General features: G+C 36.9%; 3 protein-coding genes across 4 annotated transcripts; 2 read left to right on the forward strand and 1 right to left on the reverse strand.

Moving 5' to 3' along the window:
• The first annotated feature begins 53 nt into the window (after window positions 1-53).
• Window positions 54-10,407, forward strand: LOC306848963 (uncharacterized protein). Its single transcript, XM_079383757.1, has 9 exons — window positions 54-513; window positions 680-810; window positions 891-1,002; window positions 1,525-1,719; window positions 7,558-8,570; window positions 8,666-8,735; window positions 8,810-8,984; window positions 9,839-10,001; window positions 10,185-10,407. The coding sequence occupies exons 1-8, from the start codon at window positions 252-254 to the stop codon at window positions 9,999-10,001; spliced, it is 2,121 nt and encodes a 706-aa protein (XP_079239883.1). The 5' UTR covers window positions 54-251; the 3' UTR covers window positions 10,185-10,407.
• A 730-nt stretch (window positions 10,408-11,137) lies between these two features.
• LOC306849007 (uncharacterized protein) lies at window positions 11,138-15,686 on the forward strand. 2 transcript variants are annotated; one of them, XM_079383832.1, is made up of 4 exons: window positions 11,138-11,588; window positions 14,456-14,586; window positions 14,673-14,784; window positions 14,867-15,686. In XM_079383832.1, exons 1-4 carry the CDS (start codon window positions 11,333-11,335, stop codon window positions 15,406-15,408), a joined length of 1,041 nt encoding a protein of 346 aa, XP_079239958.1. In that variant the 5' UTR covers window positions 11,138-11,332; the 3' UTR covers window positions 15,409-15,686. The 2 variants fall into 2 exon arrangements, with proteins under 2 accessions (XP_079239958.1, XP_079239959.1); XM_079383833.1 differs by lacking the exon at window positions 11,138-11,588 and adding an exon at window positions 14,220-14,376.
• Window positions 15,687-19,749, reverse strand: LOC306848982 (uncharacterized protein). The gene is made up of 4 exons (XM_079383783.1): window positions 19,345-19,749; window positions 19,114-19,241; window positions 17,747-17,825; window positions 15,687-17,641 (listed from the first exon to the last, which is right to left on the reverse strand). Exons 1-4 carry the CDS (start codon window positions 19,613-19,615, stop codon window positions 16,770-16,772), a joined length of 1,350 nt encoding a protein of 449 aa, XP_079239909.1. The 5' UTR covers window positions 19,616-19,749; the 3' UTR covers window positions 15,687-16,769.
• Between the last annotated feature and the right edge of the window lie 897 nt (window positions 19,750-20,646).

Consider the following 20,646-nt stretch of genomic DNA (forward strand, 5'->3'; position numbering starts at 1 on the left):
AATCTCATCCATTTCATGCCGATTAAAGGGTTTTGTTTAGAAGCAGTCAAACCTCTACACGGTGGTTTACGGTAAATCATCCCATGATTCTTTTCTGCCAAGCGCTATGCTTTGTTTCTATCTACATAAATACTAAAGGCAACCTAACGCCATTGTTTGTTTGAGGTAGAAATAAACATCTATATTAAGACATTAATAGAGCTGCCGAGTCAAAGGGCGAGTGTTTACATCTTTAAGGTGTCCCGTGAAAGATGGACATCATGAATACCGCCGAATTTCAGACACAGTTAACATCCATAATGGAAACGTTAGCCAAAACAGCTGTTGTGGAAATAAGCAAACTTTTCGAGGAGAACGCGTCTTTTCTGCGATTAGAGATTACACGATTTACAAGCGAAAATGAATCTCTGAAAAAGAAATGCCATTTTCTGGAGAATGAACTTCAGTCTGCATGGAAAAGCTCTGGGAAGATGAACGGGACAGAAGCTAAGTCAAGCCATTCTGGACTTACAGGTAACCTTAATATTCAAGTCTTTTCACATGCACAAATTGACGTGTTGATATACTGATGTTAAATGCAAAAAGTGGCGCTAAAGGACTGATATTTTAAAGTTGGAGATTCAAGCAGCCACGTTGTGCCTCTAACTCTATACCCACCTAATGCCCACATGTTCAACAGACACTGGACATCGTCCTGCAATTGACCATGTCTTTGGAAAGGAATGGTGCCTGAACCTCTGGAGACACGAGGAGTCACATGTTGGTGAGCAGGAGGACACACATCTGGACTCTCCAGTCATCATAGGAGAGGTTGGTCTCACATACTGCTGTATATGGAGTTCAAAAACAATGTCAGAATGACCAGTTCTGTTTTATTTTCTATCCTTTAGCCAGTAAACTTGCTGGAAGAAGAACCAGACATGATCATGATCAAGGAAGAGGCATTTGAAGATTGCTCTTCAGGAATAAATGAGGAAGACCAAGATAATCAATGTGTGAAAGGTATGCAGAGAGAGAACTTCATTTATTAATTGGTCATCACCTCACAGAAGTATGATCAAATACACATGCAGTGTAGACGTGTGTATTTTACGTGATTGATTACCATGTAAATTGCTAATGAATAGCAAATGATTAGTAAATTACGAAACCCTACTGTTGTAGACTGCAAAAGTCGTGGAAAGATATAACACTGGGTATTTTTGTTTGTTTGTTTGTTTTGTTTTTTTGGAAATGTGCAGAATGGATTTAAATATGTTAAACGAGAGTGCAACATTCTTTAGAGTAGCTAAAAATCATATCAATATGTAATAAGTAATCAAAAATGTAATAAACATGCAAGTGGCAGGTGATGTGGATAACACATTGGAAATAACAGATGCAATTGAAAAAAAATCCAAAATGATTGTTTAAATTTAACCTTTATTATTTGTAAACAAGTTTATTTTAAATTACATTTGGTTTAGGCTTAGTCCTTATTGTTGAAACTTACCCTCATTGTGTGATCTTTCCATCCCCCTGCAGGCGCAGTCCAAGAGGAAATCAAAAAAGTTCTCCCAGAGTTGGACTTAAACAAACTTCAGAATGTGGTCAATCATCTTTCATTAGTGGTGGGCGTGGAGAAGACAGAGGATCTTTCCCTAGTAGAGGTGTCCGATCTTCAGGACTTTCTGGAGCCAATACAGTGTCGAAAACTTGTGAAAACGTTCAAACAAAGAGGTAAGAAACAAACTTATGGCTGAAAAACAAGTGCCTGTTGCACACTGTATGGCGTTGCTGTGTCTTGCACTTCACTTTGATGCCCACTTTAAAGAATTGGGGTGTTCACATTTATTACCCCTTTTTCACAACTGGCCCATGTGGGCACTGAATTGAGAGACTTTGACCTACAGATGTGGCCTTTTGAAAACACATTTTTTTTCTCCAGGTGCCTTCACACAACAGTAGTGGTCGGACAGACTTTTTGTTTTTAAAACCAACTCTTTCAGGCACATTTGGTCAGCCAGCCATGGGTTTAGAGTGGATTTACAGGTATTTCTTGTGCATGCATGTCTAATGTCTTTATCACAGAACTGGGGGATGGACTGTCATTGGCTCTGAGATGATAATGGGGGTGTTCAATGTCGTCAGAGCACCGTTTTGTGCTTTTTGAATTTTCAAATAGCCAAATCTTACCCCATTTACACCTGTTTTAAGATGCACCATGGGTGATCCATCATAAGTGGTCAGTGCTAAATAAAGGAGTCAATTGGGTCCAAAACCACGATATGTTTGCATTGTATATGCTAATCTGTCAAGATATGTTGGTAGCAACAAAGGAGGTAGCTAACAGTATCAAATTGGAGGATAGAGTGTCAGTAATGTATAAAAATAAGATTAAACACTCAATTTTTAGTTAAGGCATTTCATTATTGAGTTCAGAAATGTCATTGTCTAGATCAGTTTAGTTTAAATAGTATCTGCTAAATCAAATTGACGATAATCACTAGAAATTAAGTGTCCCCAACTGAGCAAGCCAGAGGCACAGCGGCAAGGATCCAAAACTCCCTCTGTGACAGAATGGAGAAAAAAAAACCTTGGGAGAAACCAGGCTCAGTCGGGGGGGCCAGTTCTCCTCTGGGCAGGAGATAATTGTTTATTTATTGTTTACATATTGTTTTAATTAAAATTTTAAATATATAAATTTATTTATTTATATTTTCTATTGTTGCAATTTCTAACAATAATAGTGTTATGTAGTTAGGTATTTTATTATATTTTTAGTTATTTTCTTTTATTTAAAGCACATCTTGTTTGCTTAATACAGGTGCTGTTATTCTATTTGAAATGTCACATTTGTGGCTACATTAACTATGAAGAGATGGTAGTATTATATGATGATGATGATGATGATTATAGTGATTACACTTATTAAAACATGATGTAATTTTTTTATGTAAAGTGACACTAGCTACGTTTACATGGACACCTTTTTTTAAATTGGAAAATAATATCATTCTGATTGATAATTCCGAATAGAGTTTTTGCAGGAACACTAAGTAAAGTGATCGGGTTGATGTGCGCATTTATATGCCACAAGCTTCAATATCAGATTTGATCTTTTGCTGAAATATACAGTTTCCCGCTGTTCACACATACTATTCTCCTGCTATTGCTTCTTTCCAATAGCAGGAGAAGATCCATTAAAGAGTAGACTTAATATTTGTCTATTTCGGGTCCTAATTAGGAGACGACGAGCACATGAAGCTTTGTGCCGTGCTGCTTTTATTAATCAAGCAGTAAAATTGCCCATTCCTGTGGCCAAAACAAGCCATCTGTGGATGAGAGTATAAAGTGAGGATTGATGGGAGGTTTTTCTGCTCCACTTCATAGACGTTGAGTGGAACGAGAATTTTAGAATAACATGACTGTCATTTATGACACTTCATTTTCCAAATACAACAGCTCGTGCCATGCGTTATGCATCATTACACCAATTCTCTGTCATTGCACATGCACGGTACTTTTAAGTTTCGGTTTTCAATCTGATCAAGTTCACATGTCCTCTCGATTGGATCAGAGAAGGTCTACACCACCCCTTCAAATCCGATTGAAAGTTCATTCGGATCGAGCTTAATCTGATCCATTAAGGTGTTTACATGTCTTAAAAGTCTTTTCAGTCTGAATGAGAATCTGATTGCTAACGGATTATTTGGGCCTTGTCCACACTAATATATTTTCGTTTGAAGACACATCTTTTTCCTCTCCGTTTTGGCTTTCTGTCTACACTGAGACAATGTTTTTGTCAAGGAAAACGGAGCTCTTTAAAACACTCTCTAAAGTGGATAAATAATAATAAAAAAATGCTGTGTTCACGTTGTAGTGTGGACTGTGAAAATGGAGGCTTTTGTAAATTGATTCATATTCAGTTATGTGACACATTGTATCACTAGATCTCTGTTTATACCAATATATTGTACCTGTTATGTGCTATTCATGTTCACACTAATGCTACAGATATGTGTGTACACTCTTTATATCACAGTCCTGGAAAGATGACAGAAAATTTACTCGCCATTGCTGTTTGTATTTTAAATCAGATACACAATTGTAAGTGTGACCTGAATGCATCAGTGAATGGTGAGATATTATCCTAAATAAAATTATCCTGCCAGAAGAATTGCATGAAAACATATCATGTCTGTATTGTCTTGATGAGCTTTTTTGAGGCTTTAAAGCAAATGCTCAGTTAAGCGAATTTAACGTTTTCAGAAGTGTGGATGAGAAACTGTGGTGGTTTCCCTTCTCTCTGAAGAATCACTCTCAGAGCCTTGTGGGGTTTTGATGCCAGAAAATAGACTTTATTATAACAAGAAAATAAAGCCGAGAAGTCTTCTGCAGAAAAGTTCTACTAAATGTTCTCTGAGTTTCTCTTTAAATAGTCTTTCCTCTAGGCGTGTTCAGAACATTTCATACATGTGCATTTTTCCTATTTTGCCAATATTCCTTATACATATGTTCTTTCCCTACAGAGAAGGGGCTTCTAGACGTGTTTAAGGAAAGAAGATCCCTTTGTATTTCCACATATGTTTCCCATCATGAGGGTCAGAACATTCCATCCATGCGAGCCCTTAACACACAGGCATATGCTTATAATGGAAATATAACTTAATACACAAGTGGTTAAATTCACCTTAATTATACCTGATTAATTAATATTTTGACTAATAAACATCTTCTACAAAACTTGGAAGACACCAGTATGAACGGAGTAATATAGTCATAGCCTTGGTTGCATGTAAATGTAGCTACTGAATCAAATTAAAAAAAAAAAAATCTTAATACCTATTTTAGGGTGAATTTAAAAGGCATTTTATGGCCATTAATTTGGTTGTTTGTATTTAGATCATACGTAAGCTGTATGTTGTTTCAGGTGACGTGTCTGCAGCCTCTTCATCTTCTACAGCCTGTACTTTGTACCAGCAGTCATTCAAGAAAATTAATTCTGATCCTGATCACGCTCTTTTAGTGGGATCAGCATCACAGACAGACCAAACTCACAGCCCACAAACTGTGATTTCAACATCTGAACAAACATCTATGTTTTTAACGTCAGCTCCATCCAGTACTTTGTCCCATTGTTCTTCATCGACGTCTCTGTTTGATTTGAAACTGCCAGAATCTCCAAAAAATTCAAGTTCCCAGCATCAAGTTCACCGTTCTTGTCATCAGGGGGTGATTCTACCTGACATGTGTTTAAATCCAGTTTCCTTGAAGAAAGACAAAAATCTCTACTTAGAATCAGCTGGAAAAGACAGGAGACCAAGGCCAGAACGCTTTGCTGTGCTTCTGTTTAAAAGTCTAGTACCACAGGAAGTTTACAGAGAATGGTCAGGTGCTGTTAACTTTGATGGCTCCCGAGATAAAAATGCACTACCTAACAACCTGCGGAAAGCAATAGCAGAAATAGTTCGCCAGAAATTTCCCAACTCTACACCCCATGACTGGCAGATGATAAAGGATCGGCTGAATGAACTTTGCGCTATACCTGAAACATGGTAGGCTACTCTAATAGCTATTACTTTTTAATTTCCACCTAGTGATGTTGCTAGGTTTTCAGGGGTCGTTGTATAGTACCTTTTTTTTTTTTTTTTTTTTTTTTTTTTAACAGAACCTGCAACAAAAAGTTGAAGGGGGTCCATGTGGGGGAATATTGTGGGTCCCCCAATAGCTCTGGGCCCCCTGTAATTAATTTACACTTCAAAACATCTCTTTTCCACCATTTCCAACCATTTGACTCAAAAAAAAAGAAAAAAAAAGAGGTCTCTAAGGCCCTGTTTACTCCTGGTATTAAGATGTGTTTTGGTCGATCAGATCACAAGCAGGCTGTTTTAATCTATCTCTTTTGTCCTCTTCTGACCACTTTCTTGATGTCAGGTGAGGGTCTATGGGCGGGTGCATGTGTGGGCTTTTTCTGATCTTTTGATCCAATTTTGTGTAATAAGCTCACGCATTTTGCTAATGAACGTAAAAGGAGACCTTTCATTAGTGGCTTTTCAAACGTATTAGAACACATTAACGTTTATGCTACGAAAGCAGGTCGGTCAAATGCATTTTCAGCTACCTCTATAGAAGCGGTGGAAAGCTTAAAATGTTTCAGACCCCATTTACACCTGTATTAGTTGAATCCAGTTTCTAAAACTAAAATGGGTCCTGTTCACTGTAGTGGAAGTACAAAGTAGTGCTCATCATTGAATTTGTTTGAGAATATTATCACTACTTTTATCATATGAAAGTATCAAATATTGAGTCTTGTTTTTTAAATTTGTAAATTCACAGTTAACAGTGTAAACACAGCCTCTTGTATCATTTTGTTCGTTAAACATATCACCAGATTTGACAATAAATCTATTATGTTTCCCAAATTTATTGACATTTTGAATAATTTCCTAATGTTTTAAATAAAATTTTGAGTTGGAGCAGTAAAAAGTTAATGTGTATGCAAATTTTGCCTCCAGTTTTCTGCTATTTCCACATTTATTGCTGAAATAATAAATTGCTCTCTAAGTTTACACGTCATCCTAACTGACATTGTTTATTAATTCAAAACCCTTAATTGCTTTTGTGCCAGAAAAAAAATAGAGCTCTGATTGAATTAGAAATGATGTCCTTGGATATTTGCGTTTCAAAACATCTTTTCTAACACTGACTGAGACATACCATGCTGGCTAACATTGTGTGACATTGCATGAAATTTCAAGATCTTTTTCTTTCAAGTTTTCAAAGGCCACATCTGTATTCTCTTCAAAGCTAGAGAGAGATAGTCTATTTACACAATGATGTTCAAGAAATGTATTTATGCCAAGTACATTTATTCAGAATTCGGAGCAATTAATACAATGGGTCTCATTGTGTATGCACAAATTTGTGTGTGACGTCTATGTACAAACATTTTCACGAACAGAATTCATCAGTAACTTTGATACAAAAATATATTCTAAATTCATGGAAAAATGTAGCAACTACCAAAACCACACATATACAAAAACCTTCTTCTCTGGGTGGAGCTGTGAATGTGTGAGAGGAAATTTTATACATTTGATATTTCATAAAAGCAATGATATACATAGGTCTGTAATCTGGTTGTGTATAAAAAGTGTCTGAAATGGTTTTAAGGATGGCATACTTGGCATTGCTCGAGAATCTTGTTGCACATGCTCCAAGGTGAGAGCATGTCTTCAGAAAGCGTAATATGTCAGACGAAAGATTGTGCCGAAATCCCTTATAAAGAGATGCTTTGAGTATGTTTTATGGTCACTCATTTAGCATACTTAATTCATCCACATTAGAATAATATTGAGCAGATGCATATGCATGTTGTGAATTTTTAAAAATATTGTCTGTATTTATTAATATGAATCCATGCACTTGTTAGTGAATGAGGCTCAGTGCAGTAATACAAAGATTTACTGATAAATGATGGTTGAGGCCTCTGAAGAAGGTACCTTGTTGGCCCATCAACATATTTCAATTTCCCTGTATCTCTTTTAATTATTATTTTTTTTGTTCCCTCCCAAGAATCCAATGGTCAAGTGGATGGAACACCTAACGAGATGACGCTCACTCCGTTATCATCAAATGAGTCCCTTCCTGAACAGTCCTTCATTCCTTCATTCATCAGGTCCAACTGGGTCAGAAGTTTCCATGTTCCTTGGAACCGCATGTCAGCAGCTCTCGCTCAGGCCACGTCCACTGGAGAGAGAGCTCGACCAGGACCGAGAAGGGAGTTTGTTAGGATCGTGGTGGCAGCCATGCAAGCCCACTGTCCAAACCCAAACTTAGCCGCTTGTGGGGAAGTGGCACGAAACATCGTGTCTACATATCCCCTGACATTCGGAGACATTACTGAGGAAGGAGAACAACTAGGAAATGGCTTCAGTTGCTTACAAAGACAACTAAAAACTAGGGTAGAACATGTGAATAGAGATGTTATGGAACACAGGATTCGTCGACCTAGAAGACCATCAGCGAAAAGACCTGGACAACAGGACAACTACATGAGGACAAAAGTCAGATGTAAAGTGGACAGTTATGGATGCATCAATTGGCAACCGTCTTCTGTCCCAGAAGGAGAGACGGCAGAATCTCTTGAAATGAAGAGGAAGGTTGCGGCAGAGATTTTTCAGTCTGCAGGCCCAAAGGCTGCCGAGTTGCCCAACGTGGATGACTTAATGCAGCAGACGTATGTTTACCAGCGCCACATGATCAACTCATGCCCCCCTCCTACCATCAGTGAGATTGAGGGGCATTGGCCGTTCCTGTTCACCGAAAGAGGCCTTTGCAGGCACTTCAAAATCCTGACTGGTATTGACATCAGAAGCCGCTTTAACGAAACTCTTGTTGTTAAATCCAAGAGAATACTGAACTACTTCAACAGACAGAGACTGAAGTGGAACGGAGAGATCCAGAGTATGCTGAGTGAGATCGACGATGCCAATGCAACAGATAATAACAGGATTGCCATGTCAGCCATCCTGTTAATGATGAAATATTTTAAGGAAAAGGACAACGCTGTGTTCATCTTAGCAGATGTCAGTAACTATGAAATATTACAGTTCTACTTAAGTTTTGAATAAGGTTTTGACAAAGCTTGAGTGTTAAAATGTTTTTATGTTCTGCATTCAAGGAAAATTCTACCAAGACGTCCATCGAAAACGAAATTAGCTTACCCGCAACGCCCCGGCTCATCATGCTTGGTAAGACATTGCTACACTATAAATGGTAGGTTTTTTACTTGGACATGTATTTATAGTCATTTTTCATATTTCAGGTGAGACATTGCTGACTTCATCCAAGTGGTTTGTCAGCATTGAGGGCAGAGTAACACATTCCATTGACGACCAGCTGGACTTTACAGCGGCATTGTCTGTGTTCTTTGGGTGCTTCTACGTTTTTAATATCGAGTACGAGGAGTCAGCCAGCGCCACCCTGGAGCTCATTCAGAGGTCTGTGTTGAGTACATTCAACCTGTTTGACTTTTTTATTTTTTTATCTTACTCCCTTTCTTTTGGTATTTTACTTTGGTCTCTTTTGGATCAGAAATACTTAAGCTTATGGAAGTAAAATAGTTTGTGGATGCAATTTCATGGTGACTAATTAAATACTGTAACTAAAAATGAAGCTTATTGGTTTGTTGATAAATTATACATGATTTACCAGAAACTCTTTTATGCTTTTAACACTATGTGAACTGACTTGCAGCACATTGTAATATAATCATTTAAAAGCAGGTGTAGGTGATTTGGTTTAAAAACATTTTTTGTTATGCTGGTTAAAAGTCTCTTCATATCCTGATAGCAATCACTAAGTTAATTGGTCTAAATGTATTTATATCATCTGTAGAAGGTGTAGGAACATAAAATGTTCATCCAATCATATCCCTCGGTCTGAGGACTACGATAGGCTCTCCGACCTGCCTGTCAATGTATGTATTTGCATATTTCCACGCAATGTTCTTGCAGACATTATACGCCATTAGTGCGTTCAATTATGGTATTGCAGACCGAGCGAGAAATAAGTTTTAATAATACGCCCTTAGTTTGTACTAAAATGGGGGGGGGGGGGGGGGGGGGGGTGCTTTCAAAGCTAGATTTCTATTGCTAGGTTTTCTGAAATCGCCTACCTACCTTTTAATAGGATTAGGTAAACAAAGTTATGGCTCCCAGTTTTGAGTGTCCCGCAACTTATATAAGATAGCAAACCTCTTATAACCCTTTTTTAACCATGTTTCAGTGACTGACATAGTTGTAGGCCTAGCGAAATTGATGTTTTGTTTAAAAATTGATCTACTGTTCTTTAGGTTCTTTGTAAGGATTAATCCTGAGGGGACTAAATGTACCTCAAAATCAGGTACAAGCCGAAGGACGGGTTCAGCTGTCCAAAGGAAATCCCAAAACTTTAATACCCGCGTGGCTACGTTTATGCAGAGGCTCTCAGAATTTGAGTGGAAAACAACAAGTTAAGTAAGTGCGAGCAGTTTTATGAAGTTGAAAAAAATCTTTGTATAGAATTTTTTTTTAAGCAAAACTTGTCTTTGTATGTGATTTAAACACTTAAAATTAAATTTAAAATGTAAACGTAATGAGTTACAAGAGGTGTTCTGAAAGTAAGCAGCTGACATTAATCAATTTTTTCATGTGTTTCAGAATTGTCTTCATCCTGGCCCTGCTTTGAATACTGCTACTACTAATATAATATGATGGGCTACTACTAAAGTGACAATTTTTTTTTACCTTGCAATACCTTCATTTTTTAACTTTATTACTTGTACTGTTCTGTTTGAATGTTGCTGGAATGTTTGTATTATAAATATTTTATTACGTTCCTTTAAGTCATTCATGCAACAATAAAAAAAATGTATCAACTGTTTTTTTGTTGTTGTTTTTTTAAGGAATAATATGATTACAGTGATAATATAATGTGGTACTACATTATACAATAGCTAAAAGTAGATTACAGCAGATTGTTGTATTGTGTATTGTTTAATGTAAATATGTAATCAAAACAGTACTGTAATTTCAGTAACCTGCTGGTAAAAACGGAAAAGTTTTAACAGTGTACAATTAAATGTACAGATACAAACCTACACGGACCCAATTTGAAACCTGGTGAGTTTTTTCATTAGTAGTGTGAATTTCAACATTTCCTGTACCACAGAACATGGTAAAAGCTATGCTTACCAATATTACATAGATCACTGTGGCTTGTTGAGGAGAAGCGTGTTATTTCCTAAAATTTGCCTGACAGCTGATAAATAAATTGGGTGAAAGAGAGCCTTACAGACTCTTGTCAAGGGGACTCTTGCCAGATATCAAAGAGAGATAAGGTGGGCTTATTTAGAGAGCAGCTACAGAACACCCTAGCTAGCACTTAAGTTTTATACAACAAGGCTCATTATTTGTTCAGAGTGCGCCAGCAACAACGTTTTGGCCGTTATGTGTATGTGTTTTTGTATAATTCCATTCGGAACACTTACACAAAAGAACAGAACATCCATAGCAACAGTTGCCAAGGTATTACAGGCCAGAACCGTTTTGCATGCGACCAATCAAAAAGCATAATTCATGCGCGCTCTCTATTCGGTGGTATACGGTAATTCATCCCATGATCCTATTCTCCAAAATGCTAGATATGCTATGATTCTATACTCAGAAATATACTGAATACAGTACCATTGCATGTTGAGGATATAAAAGCAGCTCAAGACAAGAGACTAGAGCGTAAACAGTCAGATCGAAGGACGGGTGTTTACAATACACATCCCTGATAAATGATCCAGTAAACGACGCACATCATGAATACTGCTGATTTTCAGACGCAGCTAACATCCATAATGGAAATGCTGGCGAAAACAGCTGTTGTGGAAATAGGCAAACTTTTCGAGGAGAATTCTTTGTTGCTGCGATTAGAGATTTCACGCTGTACAAACGAAAATGAATCTCTGAAAAAGAAATGTCGCTTTCTGGAGAATGAACTTCAGTCTGCTCGGAAAAGCGCTGGAAAGATGAACGGGACAGAAGCTCCTTTCAACCATCATCTGGGACTTACTGGTGATTTACTGATTATGCACAATAAATTAATCTGTGTTTTGATTTATGCTGTAGGTTTAAAGCCTGCAGTGGGCGGTCCTTATATCATCATTGTGCCCTTGAATTAGACTTAGCCTACTCCAGGGGCACAATTTCGGTAGTAAATAGTAGTTCATCTTGATGACCGGAATCTTTTGAGTCCATCCACCAAAATAAATTCATTCAGTGACTCTTTCTTTAGGCTACATCAGTAGGTGGTGACAAGCAGTGTTGGGGGTAACGCATTTAACGCGAGTTACGTAATAATATTATTTTTTACAAGTAACTAGTAAAGTAACGCATTACTTTTAAATTTACAAGAACATATCTGAGTAACTTCTTCAAAAAAGTAACGCCAGTTACTTTTTTCCTATTTATTGACTGACAGTGCACTGTGTGAACATGCTGTTACTGTAGTATATTCAATATATTATATATATATATTCAATATATTCAATACCTCTGTTCATTACTAAATCCAGTTACTTATTCGTCAGCTACTGTGAAGACGCAACTATTACAGGTTGTTTTTGTCCCCCCCCCCCCATATCCTGAGTCCCAGCTATGAGTTTTTGTCTCTGTAGAGGACATTATATTTTAGTGAACTTCTCTTAGTCCTCACATGTCAACAGTTTTAATTAATACAGGATGTCCTGTAAAGAGCACATTCAGGGCTTTTCAGAGATACCAAATGTTTGGAAATCTCACCATGACCATTCCCTCTCCTTGTTTTTTTAAATATTGCTGGCAAAATTGTACTATCTTTATGGAAACATGATAATATTTTGTAATTATCATTTAAATCAGATTTATTTTCAAATTGTTTGTCGTAAATCAACATCTCAGGGAAATGTTATGGGGTTTCAAATCAAAATATGAATTCCTCTTATGAAACAGGACATAATTTCATACATGTCCACTGTTGAGGACACCAGGACTAAAAGCATGTTTATTACACTACAAAACAACTGAATAGGAAAATAAATTATATAGCAATGTTCTTGATACAGTGTAGGGGTGTGCGATATGACGATTTTTGATCGTGGACGATAAAAATGTCTCCACGATCTGCTTTTGAAGAAATATCGTAGTATCGTGCTACAGCGCACATTATGTCAAATACAGTTCTGGCGCCTCCGTCTCTATATACTGTACAACACGACATACAGCAGTAGAGTTACTCTGACAGGACACTGCACTTATTCGCGATCGCACAAGTACATTATTTGCACACAAGCCTTGTTGGTTAAATGTTTAATTCGCGCGCTGTCTGACGTGCGCTTTTTCTGAGCGCATACACCTGAAGCACGCGCACTAAAAAGCCTGTCTAACAGCGCCTGATTACTCAACTAACTTATTTTTGCGCTAATACTGTCAAACACACATACAGACTCAGTTGGTTATCTCTAAAATAAAAGTAAATAGTTAAGAGAGAAACAGATGCATGCCTGTATTATAGATGCGTGCAGCTCTTAAAGGGACAGGACACTAAACATGCTGTCGACTGTCATTAAAGGGATAGTTCACCCTAAAATTTAATTTCTGCATTATTTACTCACATGTTGTCCCAAACCACTATTAATTTCTTCAAACAGTTGCTGGTCCACATTGAATTTGATGGCAGGAAAGAAAAATCCTATGGAAGTCACTGAGGACCAGCAACTGTTTGGCTTTCCACCTTCTTCAAAATAGCATTTATGTTCAGCAGAAGAAAGAAACTCATTCAGGTTTAAAACAACTTTTGAGTAAATGATGGTATAAAAATAAAACATTATGACAGAATTGACAGAAAGATGACAGAATATTTATTTTTGGGGAAACTAGTCATTTAACATTAACAAAACAACAAAACGCAAAGAGAAAAATCACTCACTATTCTTGACTGAAAAACTTTAATACAGTTGCTTTAGGAATCAGTCTATCTAGTGTTTTATTCTTATACTTGTTCATTCAATTTCATTGAATGCTCCTGCTAAATACACCTATTGTACCTGAAAATAAAGCACTGTTTGTTTTATTTGTATAATATGTGTATTTGTAATGTGTATCTTTGTTCTTAATTTTTAATAAGAAAGATAAAATAATGACAAAGATTTTTTTATCTTCGCCCACTTTGGCCTAAATATCTGCCATGCATCTTTGTCTTTCTAGTTTGGTTGTAATGCTCAGACAACTTGTAAAACCAAAATGGTAAAAAAATTGTGATATGATATTTTTCCCATATCGCCCACCCCTAATACAGTGTATATTTTGTTGGGCTATATCTTTTATAACATAGTTGAGAATCATCCTTGTACAAAGTTTGTTATAAAAAAAAAATCCTAAAAAATTGATTGGTAATTTTCATTTTAAATCCCATTGTTTTTGCCTTTTCATATCTATTAATGCCATTTTATTTCTTTATTTCTCTGGTGTCCTGTACAGAAAATAAAGCATAACATGAATAAAATATCATTTTTCAAAAATTTTATTTTTTCATTTTTCTTATGCTCCAAACAATGTAATGACATGAAAAATTCTAAATTCATAACGTTTTCTTCCCCCTCGTTCTCAGGAGGATATTAACCCTGTACAGGTTACCCTAAAAACCTAACAACTGTAACCCTTTTGTAGCGTCCAATCCAGGGGTTCTCAACTCTGCCCTCAACGTCCACTTTCCTTGCATAGTTTAACACCGACCCTGATCAAACACACCTGAACAAGCTAATCAAAGTCTGCAGGATTACTAGAAAGTTACTGGCAGAAGTGTTGATAGTGATGTATATACAAGGTCAAAATTTTTTATTTTAGTAGACATTGCATTCCTGTCTTGCATTATGACGTAACCAAAAACAAGGCATGTCTTACAGAAGCCGGATGTCGCCCTGCAATTGACGATGTCTTTGGTAAGGAATGTTGCTTGAACCTCTGGAGACACGAGGAGTCACATGTTGGTGAACAGGAGGACACACATCTGGACTCTTCAGCCATCGCAGAAGAGGTTGGCCTCACATACTGCTGTTGATTTACATGAATCAATGTCAGAATACAGTTAACTAGTTCTCTCTTTTACGTTCTGTCCTCCAGCCAGTAGATTTGCTAGATGAAGAACAAGATATGATCATGATCAAGGAGGAGACATTTGAAGACTGCTCTGGGAAAAATAACCCTGAGGACGATGAAAGTTCCAGTTTGAGAGGTTTGTGGAGTGAGAACTTTTAACAGTGGCTATTAACTCTTTATTATATTCACATGTTCTCATGTCATTTGTTGAATTGCAGGATCTGCAGTGACCAGTGATGAAAGATGTGTCGCCCAAAACTCTGAAGATTTTATCACATACACGGTAACTTCAGATGACCAAGTCCAATCGAACGTGCACCAGACACCAGCTGAAGAACAAGCTCTTGATGGAACGATCTCTACACATGGAGACAGTACAACAGAGCAAACTTTCCATAGTACACACAACCACACAAGTACTCCAGAAGAGAAAAGGTTTGAGTGTGTATTCTGTCGAAGAACCTTCAACAAACTAACCTACCTGAAAGCACACATGCGAATGCACTCCGGAGAAAAACCTTTCGTCTGTACAGTCTGTGGTAAAAGATTTGCTCAAAAAACATACCTCCGAATACACCAGCGCACTCATTCTGGTGAGAGGCCGTACTCATGCATGGAGTGTGGAAAGAGCTTTGCTCAAAAGAGCTCTCTAAATGTACACCTCCGAAGCCACACCGGAGAAAAGCCATATAGCTGCTCAGAGTGTGGTAAAAGCTACGCGTACAAACAGGGTTTCAATACACACCAGTGTTTCGGTTAGACTAGTATATGCTGAACTGAACCATTACTGAATTTGATCTGTATCAAAGTTGCTGTTACAGCAGAGTGTGTGTTACTCTGCAATATGAACCCTTAAAAATGGCAAGTATGTCCATGATCGTTCACAGAAATGTAAGTCCTTCAACAGTGTTTGTAAACGTGCTATACAGAGGCATCTGTGCATTGAGTTCACCTTCATTTAGGAGCATCTAGATGTGTATATTCATTTGAACAGAGGGATAAACAAACATGCTTTAATAAACTTGACAAAGTGAGTGAAGTCATGCAAACCACTTTTTATTCAGCATGGTTGAAAATACACATAGTAATTGTTGTTTGCTTACGCATGCAATCTAGTTGACATTTGATCCTGAACAACTCAAACTTCTAGAAGCATTGTACAAACTACATACTACTGAAATAACAGTTTCCATAAAGATCTAATAGTGTTGCTTGTCGCTTTACACCAATGGCCCAAGCCTGATATAACATTTTGATAATGTTTTGAAAAACGGACTGTATTCACAAAAAAACTTTAGCATAAAACCATAATTAGTGATGGTGGTGTTTTATATCTTCTAGACTACATATTTTCAAAAGTTCTATCCAGATATATCCAAAATTACATCCATTCAAAAGTTGGGATTTATTTTTAATTTTTTTGCATTTATTTGATCAAAAATACAGTAAAAACATTAACTGAAATATTATTACAATTTAATATAACTCTTTTCTATTTCATTCTTGTAATGTAAAGCTGAATTTTCAGCATCATTACTTCAGTTCTCAGTGTCACATGATCTTTCAGAAATCATTCTGATTTGCTGCTCAAGAAATGTTTATTATTGTCAGTGTTGAAAAGTTTTTGCTGCATGACACATTTATAAAAACATGATTTTTTTCTAGTATTCTTCAAAGAGTAAAAAGTTCAGCATATTAGAATGATTTCTGAAGGATAATGCTACACTGAAGACTGAAAATTCATCTTTGCCATTACAGAAATAAATGATATTTTTTAGTGTATGGAAATAGAAAACAGATATTGTTATTTGTAATACTATTTCACAATATTGCTGTAGTTTTCATCAAATTTATGCAGCCTTGGTGAGCAGAAGAGACTTGTTTCAAAACATTTAAAAGTTTAGCCCAGATGTCAATGACCACCATAAAGGCTGTGCCTTCGGTTTAACAGAAGAAACAAATTAGTTGGTGGGACAACAACTACATTACTGAGCAATACACAGCCATACCTGACTATATATTTCTGCTACAATCTACAGTATTACACACAGAGAACCACTGTTCATATTTCACTTTAAACAGCTACTGCAATCTCAAATTGAGATATAACAAAAATGTGTGCTACATAAAGCTATGATTTATATCACGGTGACTTTTCCTTGGTTTCCTCCTGACAGGTTTAGCAGTTCTGTCATGGACAATGAGGTGTTGTTTGAGGGTGACTTGCTGGGTGAAACCCTTTCCGCAGGTTATACAAGTAAAAGGTCGTTCTCCTCTGTGGATGCGTTCATGATTACATAAGCTAACTTTCTGGGTGAAACTCCTTCCGCAGGTGGCACAACTAAAAGGTCTTTCTCCTCTGTGGATGCGTTCATGAGCTTGTAAATTTCCTTTCTGGGAGAAGCCTTTTCCACAAAAACTGCATTTATTGGGCCGTTCCCCTGTGTGGACCAAATAGTGAACCGAGAGATTGGTGTTTGAATGGAAACATCTCCCACAGACCTCACAGCGAAACTTTTCATTTGGTTTCAACTTTGAAAATCTATGTTTTCTGAGACGGTTTTTGGCAGTGTTTTGCCGAAGAAACGCCTTCCCGCCGTCATAGCAACTCAAGTTGTTTGGCAGTTTCTGTACCTTGACTTTCTTTTGGCAATGTTCTGTCGTGGTTGTGGCATCCTCGTGTATTTCCTGTGCTTCTTCATCCTCCTGAGCCTCAGAGGAAAACTCACCATTGTGCTCCACTGAAAACTGGTTGAGTAAAGAGTGACCATCAAATTCCAAAGGATCCTCTATTGGTGCTATTAACTGGTCCACAGCATCATCAATAGAGTTTTTCCTAGAGTGTTTGTCTGATGAATCAGAGGAGGTGTTTTGTATTTCCGATAGCTCTGAAAATTCATCAGACGCAAAATGGCCATCAAAACTTTTTGAGTCTGCCAGTGGTTCATATACAAAAGATGTTGGCTGTCCTCTTGAAGCTGGGGGTGTGTTTCCTGTCGAAGTATTTAAAATAGTTCAAATCAAATCATTCTTTTAAGCATGATCCAAAATAATTAATCTAGACTAATTAAAAACCTGCTAGAAGTTTTGAACATTACCTGTATAATTGGGATAAGTGTCCACTTCAAAACACTCTTCTTTGATTATGATCAGGTTGGAGTGCTCTTGTTCTTTATCCTGCATGAGGCAAAATGAATAGAATATGTAAAACAGCATTTTGTTTTTCTATGTAGAAATAACTTCTACAAGTCCAGAGTCATATTTAACAACCTTGACAAAACCTCAAATATGTGTTCGACAAGAGAGACATAAAAATTGTGCAGTGTTGGGGGTTCTTTAGGGCCAGGATTGGGAATTGCTGATCTAGACCTGTGGTTCTCAACCACGTTTCTGGAGTCCCCCTAACCGCTTATTTACGCTGCACACGTCTGCGGCTAAAGAATACCCATAATGCACTGTGAGAGTCACATGCTGAATCAATCGTCGCATCAGGAATGTGGTTGGGAACCCCTGATCTAGACCAATGCTTCCCAAATCTCTCCTATAGGCCCATACTGTGCACATTCTGAATGTCTCCACACCTGATTCAACTCATCAGCTCATTATTAGAGACAACAAGAACAAATGGTGCATTCAAGTCAAAAATCTTGCTGAATTTTACATAGAAATGGTACATTGGCATCTAGCTTCAACCAAATTCACTTGAACAAACAACTTTGTAATGACAACTTCCCATCCTGTAAATACAAATTTTCCAGGAGGACCGGAATGCTAATGCCATATTGGGTGTTTCCAATATGGGAGACATCCAAAATGTGCAGTGGTGGAGGGCCTCAAGGACTTCACCTTCACCTTCAAATTAAACACACCCCTAAAAATGACTTTAAAACGATAATTCAAATTGGCCAGATGGTGCAGTAGGACAGCTCATTTTTTATGGTCATTCCATGTCAAGTTCATGGGACCATTAAAAAAAGTTGGGTAACACTTTATTTTAAGGTGTCCTTGTTATGTACTTACTATTATAATAACAGTAAATTATGCATAATAACATGCAAGTAACCCTAAGCGAAACCCTAATCCTAACCAGTTATAACAAGTATTAATATGTAGTTAATTAACATTGCTCAGTACTTAAATGTATAATTACACTGTAACAATGACACCTTAAAATAAAGTGGAAGCAAAAGTTGCAGTTAAAATGTGCATTCTGATAGGTTTATAATTCCAGTGTCTTATCCGAGAATCTGCTTTAAAACACAACTGCAATTTTTGCATTTACAACTTTTTTTTACTCCTTTATACATGCAGTGCATAACGCATGCAGTCTGATTTACACTTCTTACTGTGAGCGTGGAAATCTTTTGGGCAATATTTTAAACTCGTAGATTCAGCTTGCTAACGGACAGCTTCTAAAACATAAGTTTCATTTTGGGGTGAACCACTTCAATGGAATTAAGGGAACCTTATGAGGCGACGCGCTGTACAGGTCGACATCGATCGCCAGCTCATCTTCTCTGGACTCGTTCCTCCGATCCCACAAACTGGAGCACCACTCCTTTCCAAATATCCCTTTGATGGAGGGCTGCGCTCCTGTCAGGAGTAAAATATGCAGATGCATTACAATCATAGGAGTGGACATGGAAAGAAATGTCCGGCGAACATCTTCAAACAAAACTACTGTGTAAAGATTTACCATCTTCGGTTTGAACGCAAATTGAGCGATATATTTTGGAGTCAGCGCGCGCTTCTTCCTTTGTGTTGCGCGTGCTTTCTTCATGCCTTTCGCTCCCGAGACAGAGCATTTTGTCTTTAAGAACCGTATTTTCACCCATGACACGAGACAGTTCTTGTCGCAAAAACGCAAAATCGCTGTCTACAATTTTGCATATTTCTTCTATTGCCGTTTTGGTCATAATCTCCAATATTGAGCTTACTTGCAACCGAAATGATAGAGATTTTGACATCTTTTAAGAATCGTGAATTTTTGTTAATATGTAAGAAAAAGAAACACTTGCTAAAAAAAAACGTAAGGTCAGTCACCGAAAAAAAAAATATTCCAAATTCTGCAACTTGGTACTATGCAAAAACCGGAAATAATAAGTCCTCGGCTTTTATCTTGCCGCAGAATATCGTTAGCTTCCGGTTTGTGATGGATTTCCCCCTTAATTAAAATTCTCATACTATCCGTCCAATGAAGTTTCCGATAACAGCTTTAGTGTGTCCCAAACAGATATAGATCAGAGCATATATATTTTTTTTTATCTAAAAAAGCTATTTTTATCATTTATTGTTCAGCCTTACAAATAAGTAATTTTACATAGTCCTTAAAAAGTTTGTTATTCTTACTATTATTTATGATTTTAAGAGATTTTCAACAAGAAAGACATCAGATCGAGGCAAAGATTTGAGAAATGTTCTTGTAAATAAAAATATTGCAATGCAAATAAAGATATTAACAGTGGTTACCAGGGGCGTAGCCATCATTTCAAAAGTGGGGGGGACGGAATGTCTAGTGTTATACCTGTTCTTTGTTGTTGTTTTTTTTTCAGTTAACCCTTGTCTAATTGACAGGTTTTATTTTTAATCATACCTTTTTGCTTAATATGCTTTATGATTATATTATTATATATGATTGTAAAATAGAAGGAAAGAAAGAGAGAAAAAAGAAAAAGAAAGAAAGAAATACAACAGCTTGTCACTGGGACAGTACCCTTAAAAGCACATCTTTGTACCTTATTTACCCCAAAAAGTTTCATAGTTGTACATTACGGTACATATTGGTACTCTATATGTGCACCTTTTTGAGTATAAGTTACAAAGATGTCCTTATAAGGGTACTATTGTTTACATATTTCAAACTGTATTTTCTGTGTGTTGTATGTACAGTACATGGCTCACAGTAATGGATACTTGCACATTCACATACTTCTTTATTCTGTTCTGTTCTATTATACATTAGTCTGATTAGTCTATGTTAAAAGAAATATCTTATCAT

Source organism: Barbus barbus (genome assembly GCF_936440315.1).
Source record: "Barbus barbus genome assembly, chromosome: 3".
Lineage (NCBI taxonomy): Eukaryota > Metazoa > Chordata > Actinopteri > Cypriniformes > Cyprinidae > Barbus > Barbus barbus.

Coding starts and splice junctions, on each gene's coding strand:
- LOC306848982 (XM_079383783.1), bottom strand. CDS start 19,615: ATGTCAAAATCTCTATCATTTCGGTTGCAAGTAAGCTCAATATTGGAG. Junction 17,826..19,113: donor ACAGCGCGTCGCCTCATAAG/GTTCCCTTAATT, acceptor TGCCTCATGCAG/GATAAAGAACAAGAGCACTC. Junction 17,642..17,746: donor CACTTATCCCAATTATACAG/GTAATGTTCAAA, acceptor ATACTTCGACAG/GAAACACACCCCCAGCTTCA.
- LOC306848963 (XM_079383757.1), top strand. CDS start 252: ATGGACATCATGAATACCGCCGAATTTCAGACACAGTTAACATCCATA. Junction 1,720..7,557: donor GAAAACGTTCAAACAAAGAG/GTAAGAAACAAA, acceptor TTCCCTCCCAAG/AATCCAATGGTCAAGTGGAT. Junction 8,736..8,809: donor GCCCCGGCTCATCATGCTTG/GTAAGACATTGC, acceptor TTCATATTTCAG/GTGAGACATTGCTGACTTCA.
- LOC306849007 (XM_079383832.1), top strand. CDS start 11,333: ATGAATACTGCTGATTTTCAGACGCAGCTAACATCCATAATGGAAATG. Junction 11,589..14,455: donor CCATCATCTGGGACTTACTG/GTGATTTACTGA, acceptor CATGTCTTACAG/AAGCCGGATGTCGCCCTGCA. Junction 14,587..14,672: donor CTTCAGCCATCGCAGAAGAG/GTTGGCCTCACA, acceptor TCTGTCCTCCAG/CCAGTAGATTTGCTAGATGA.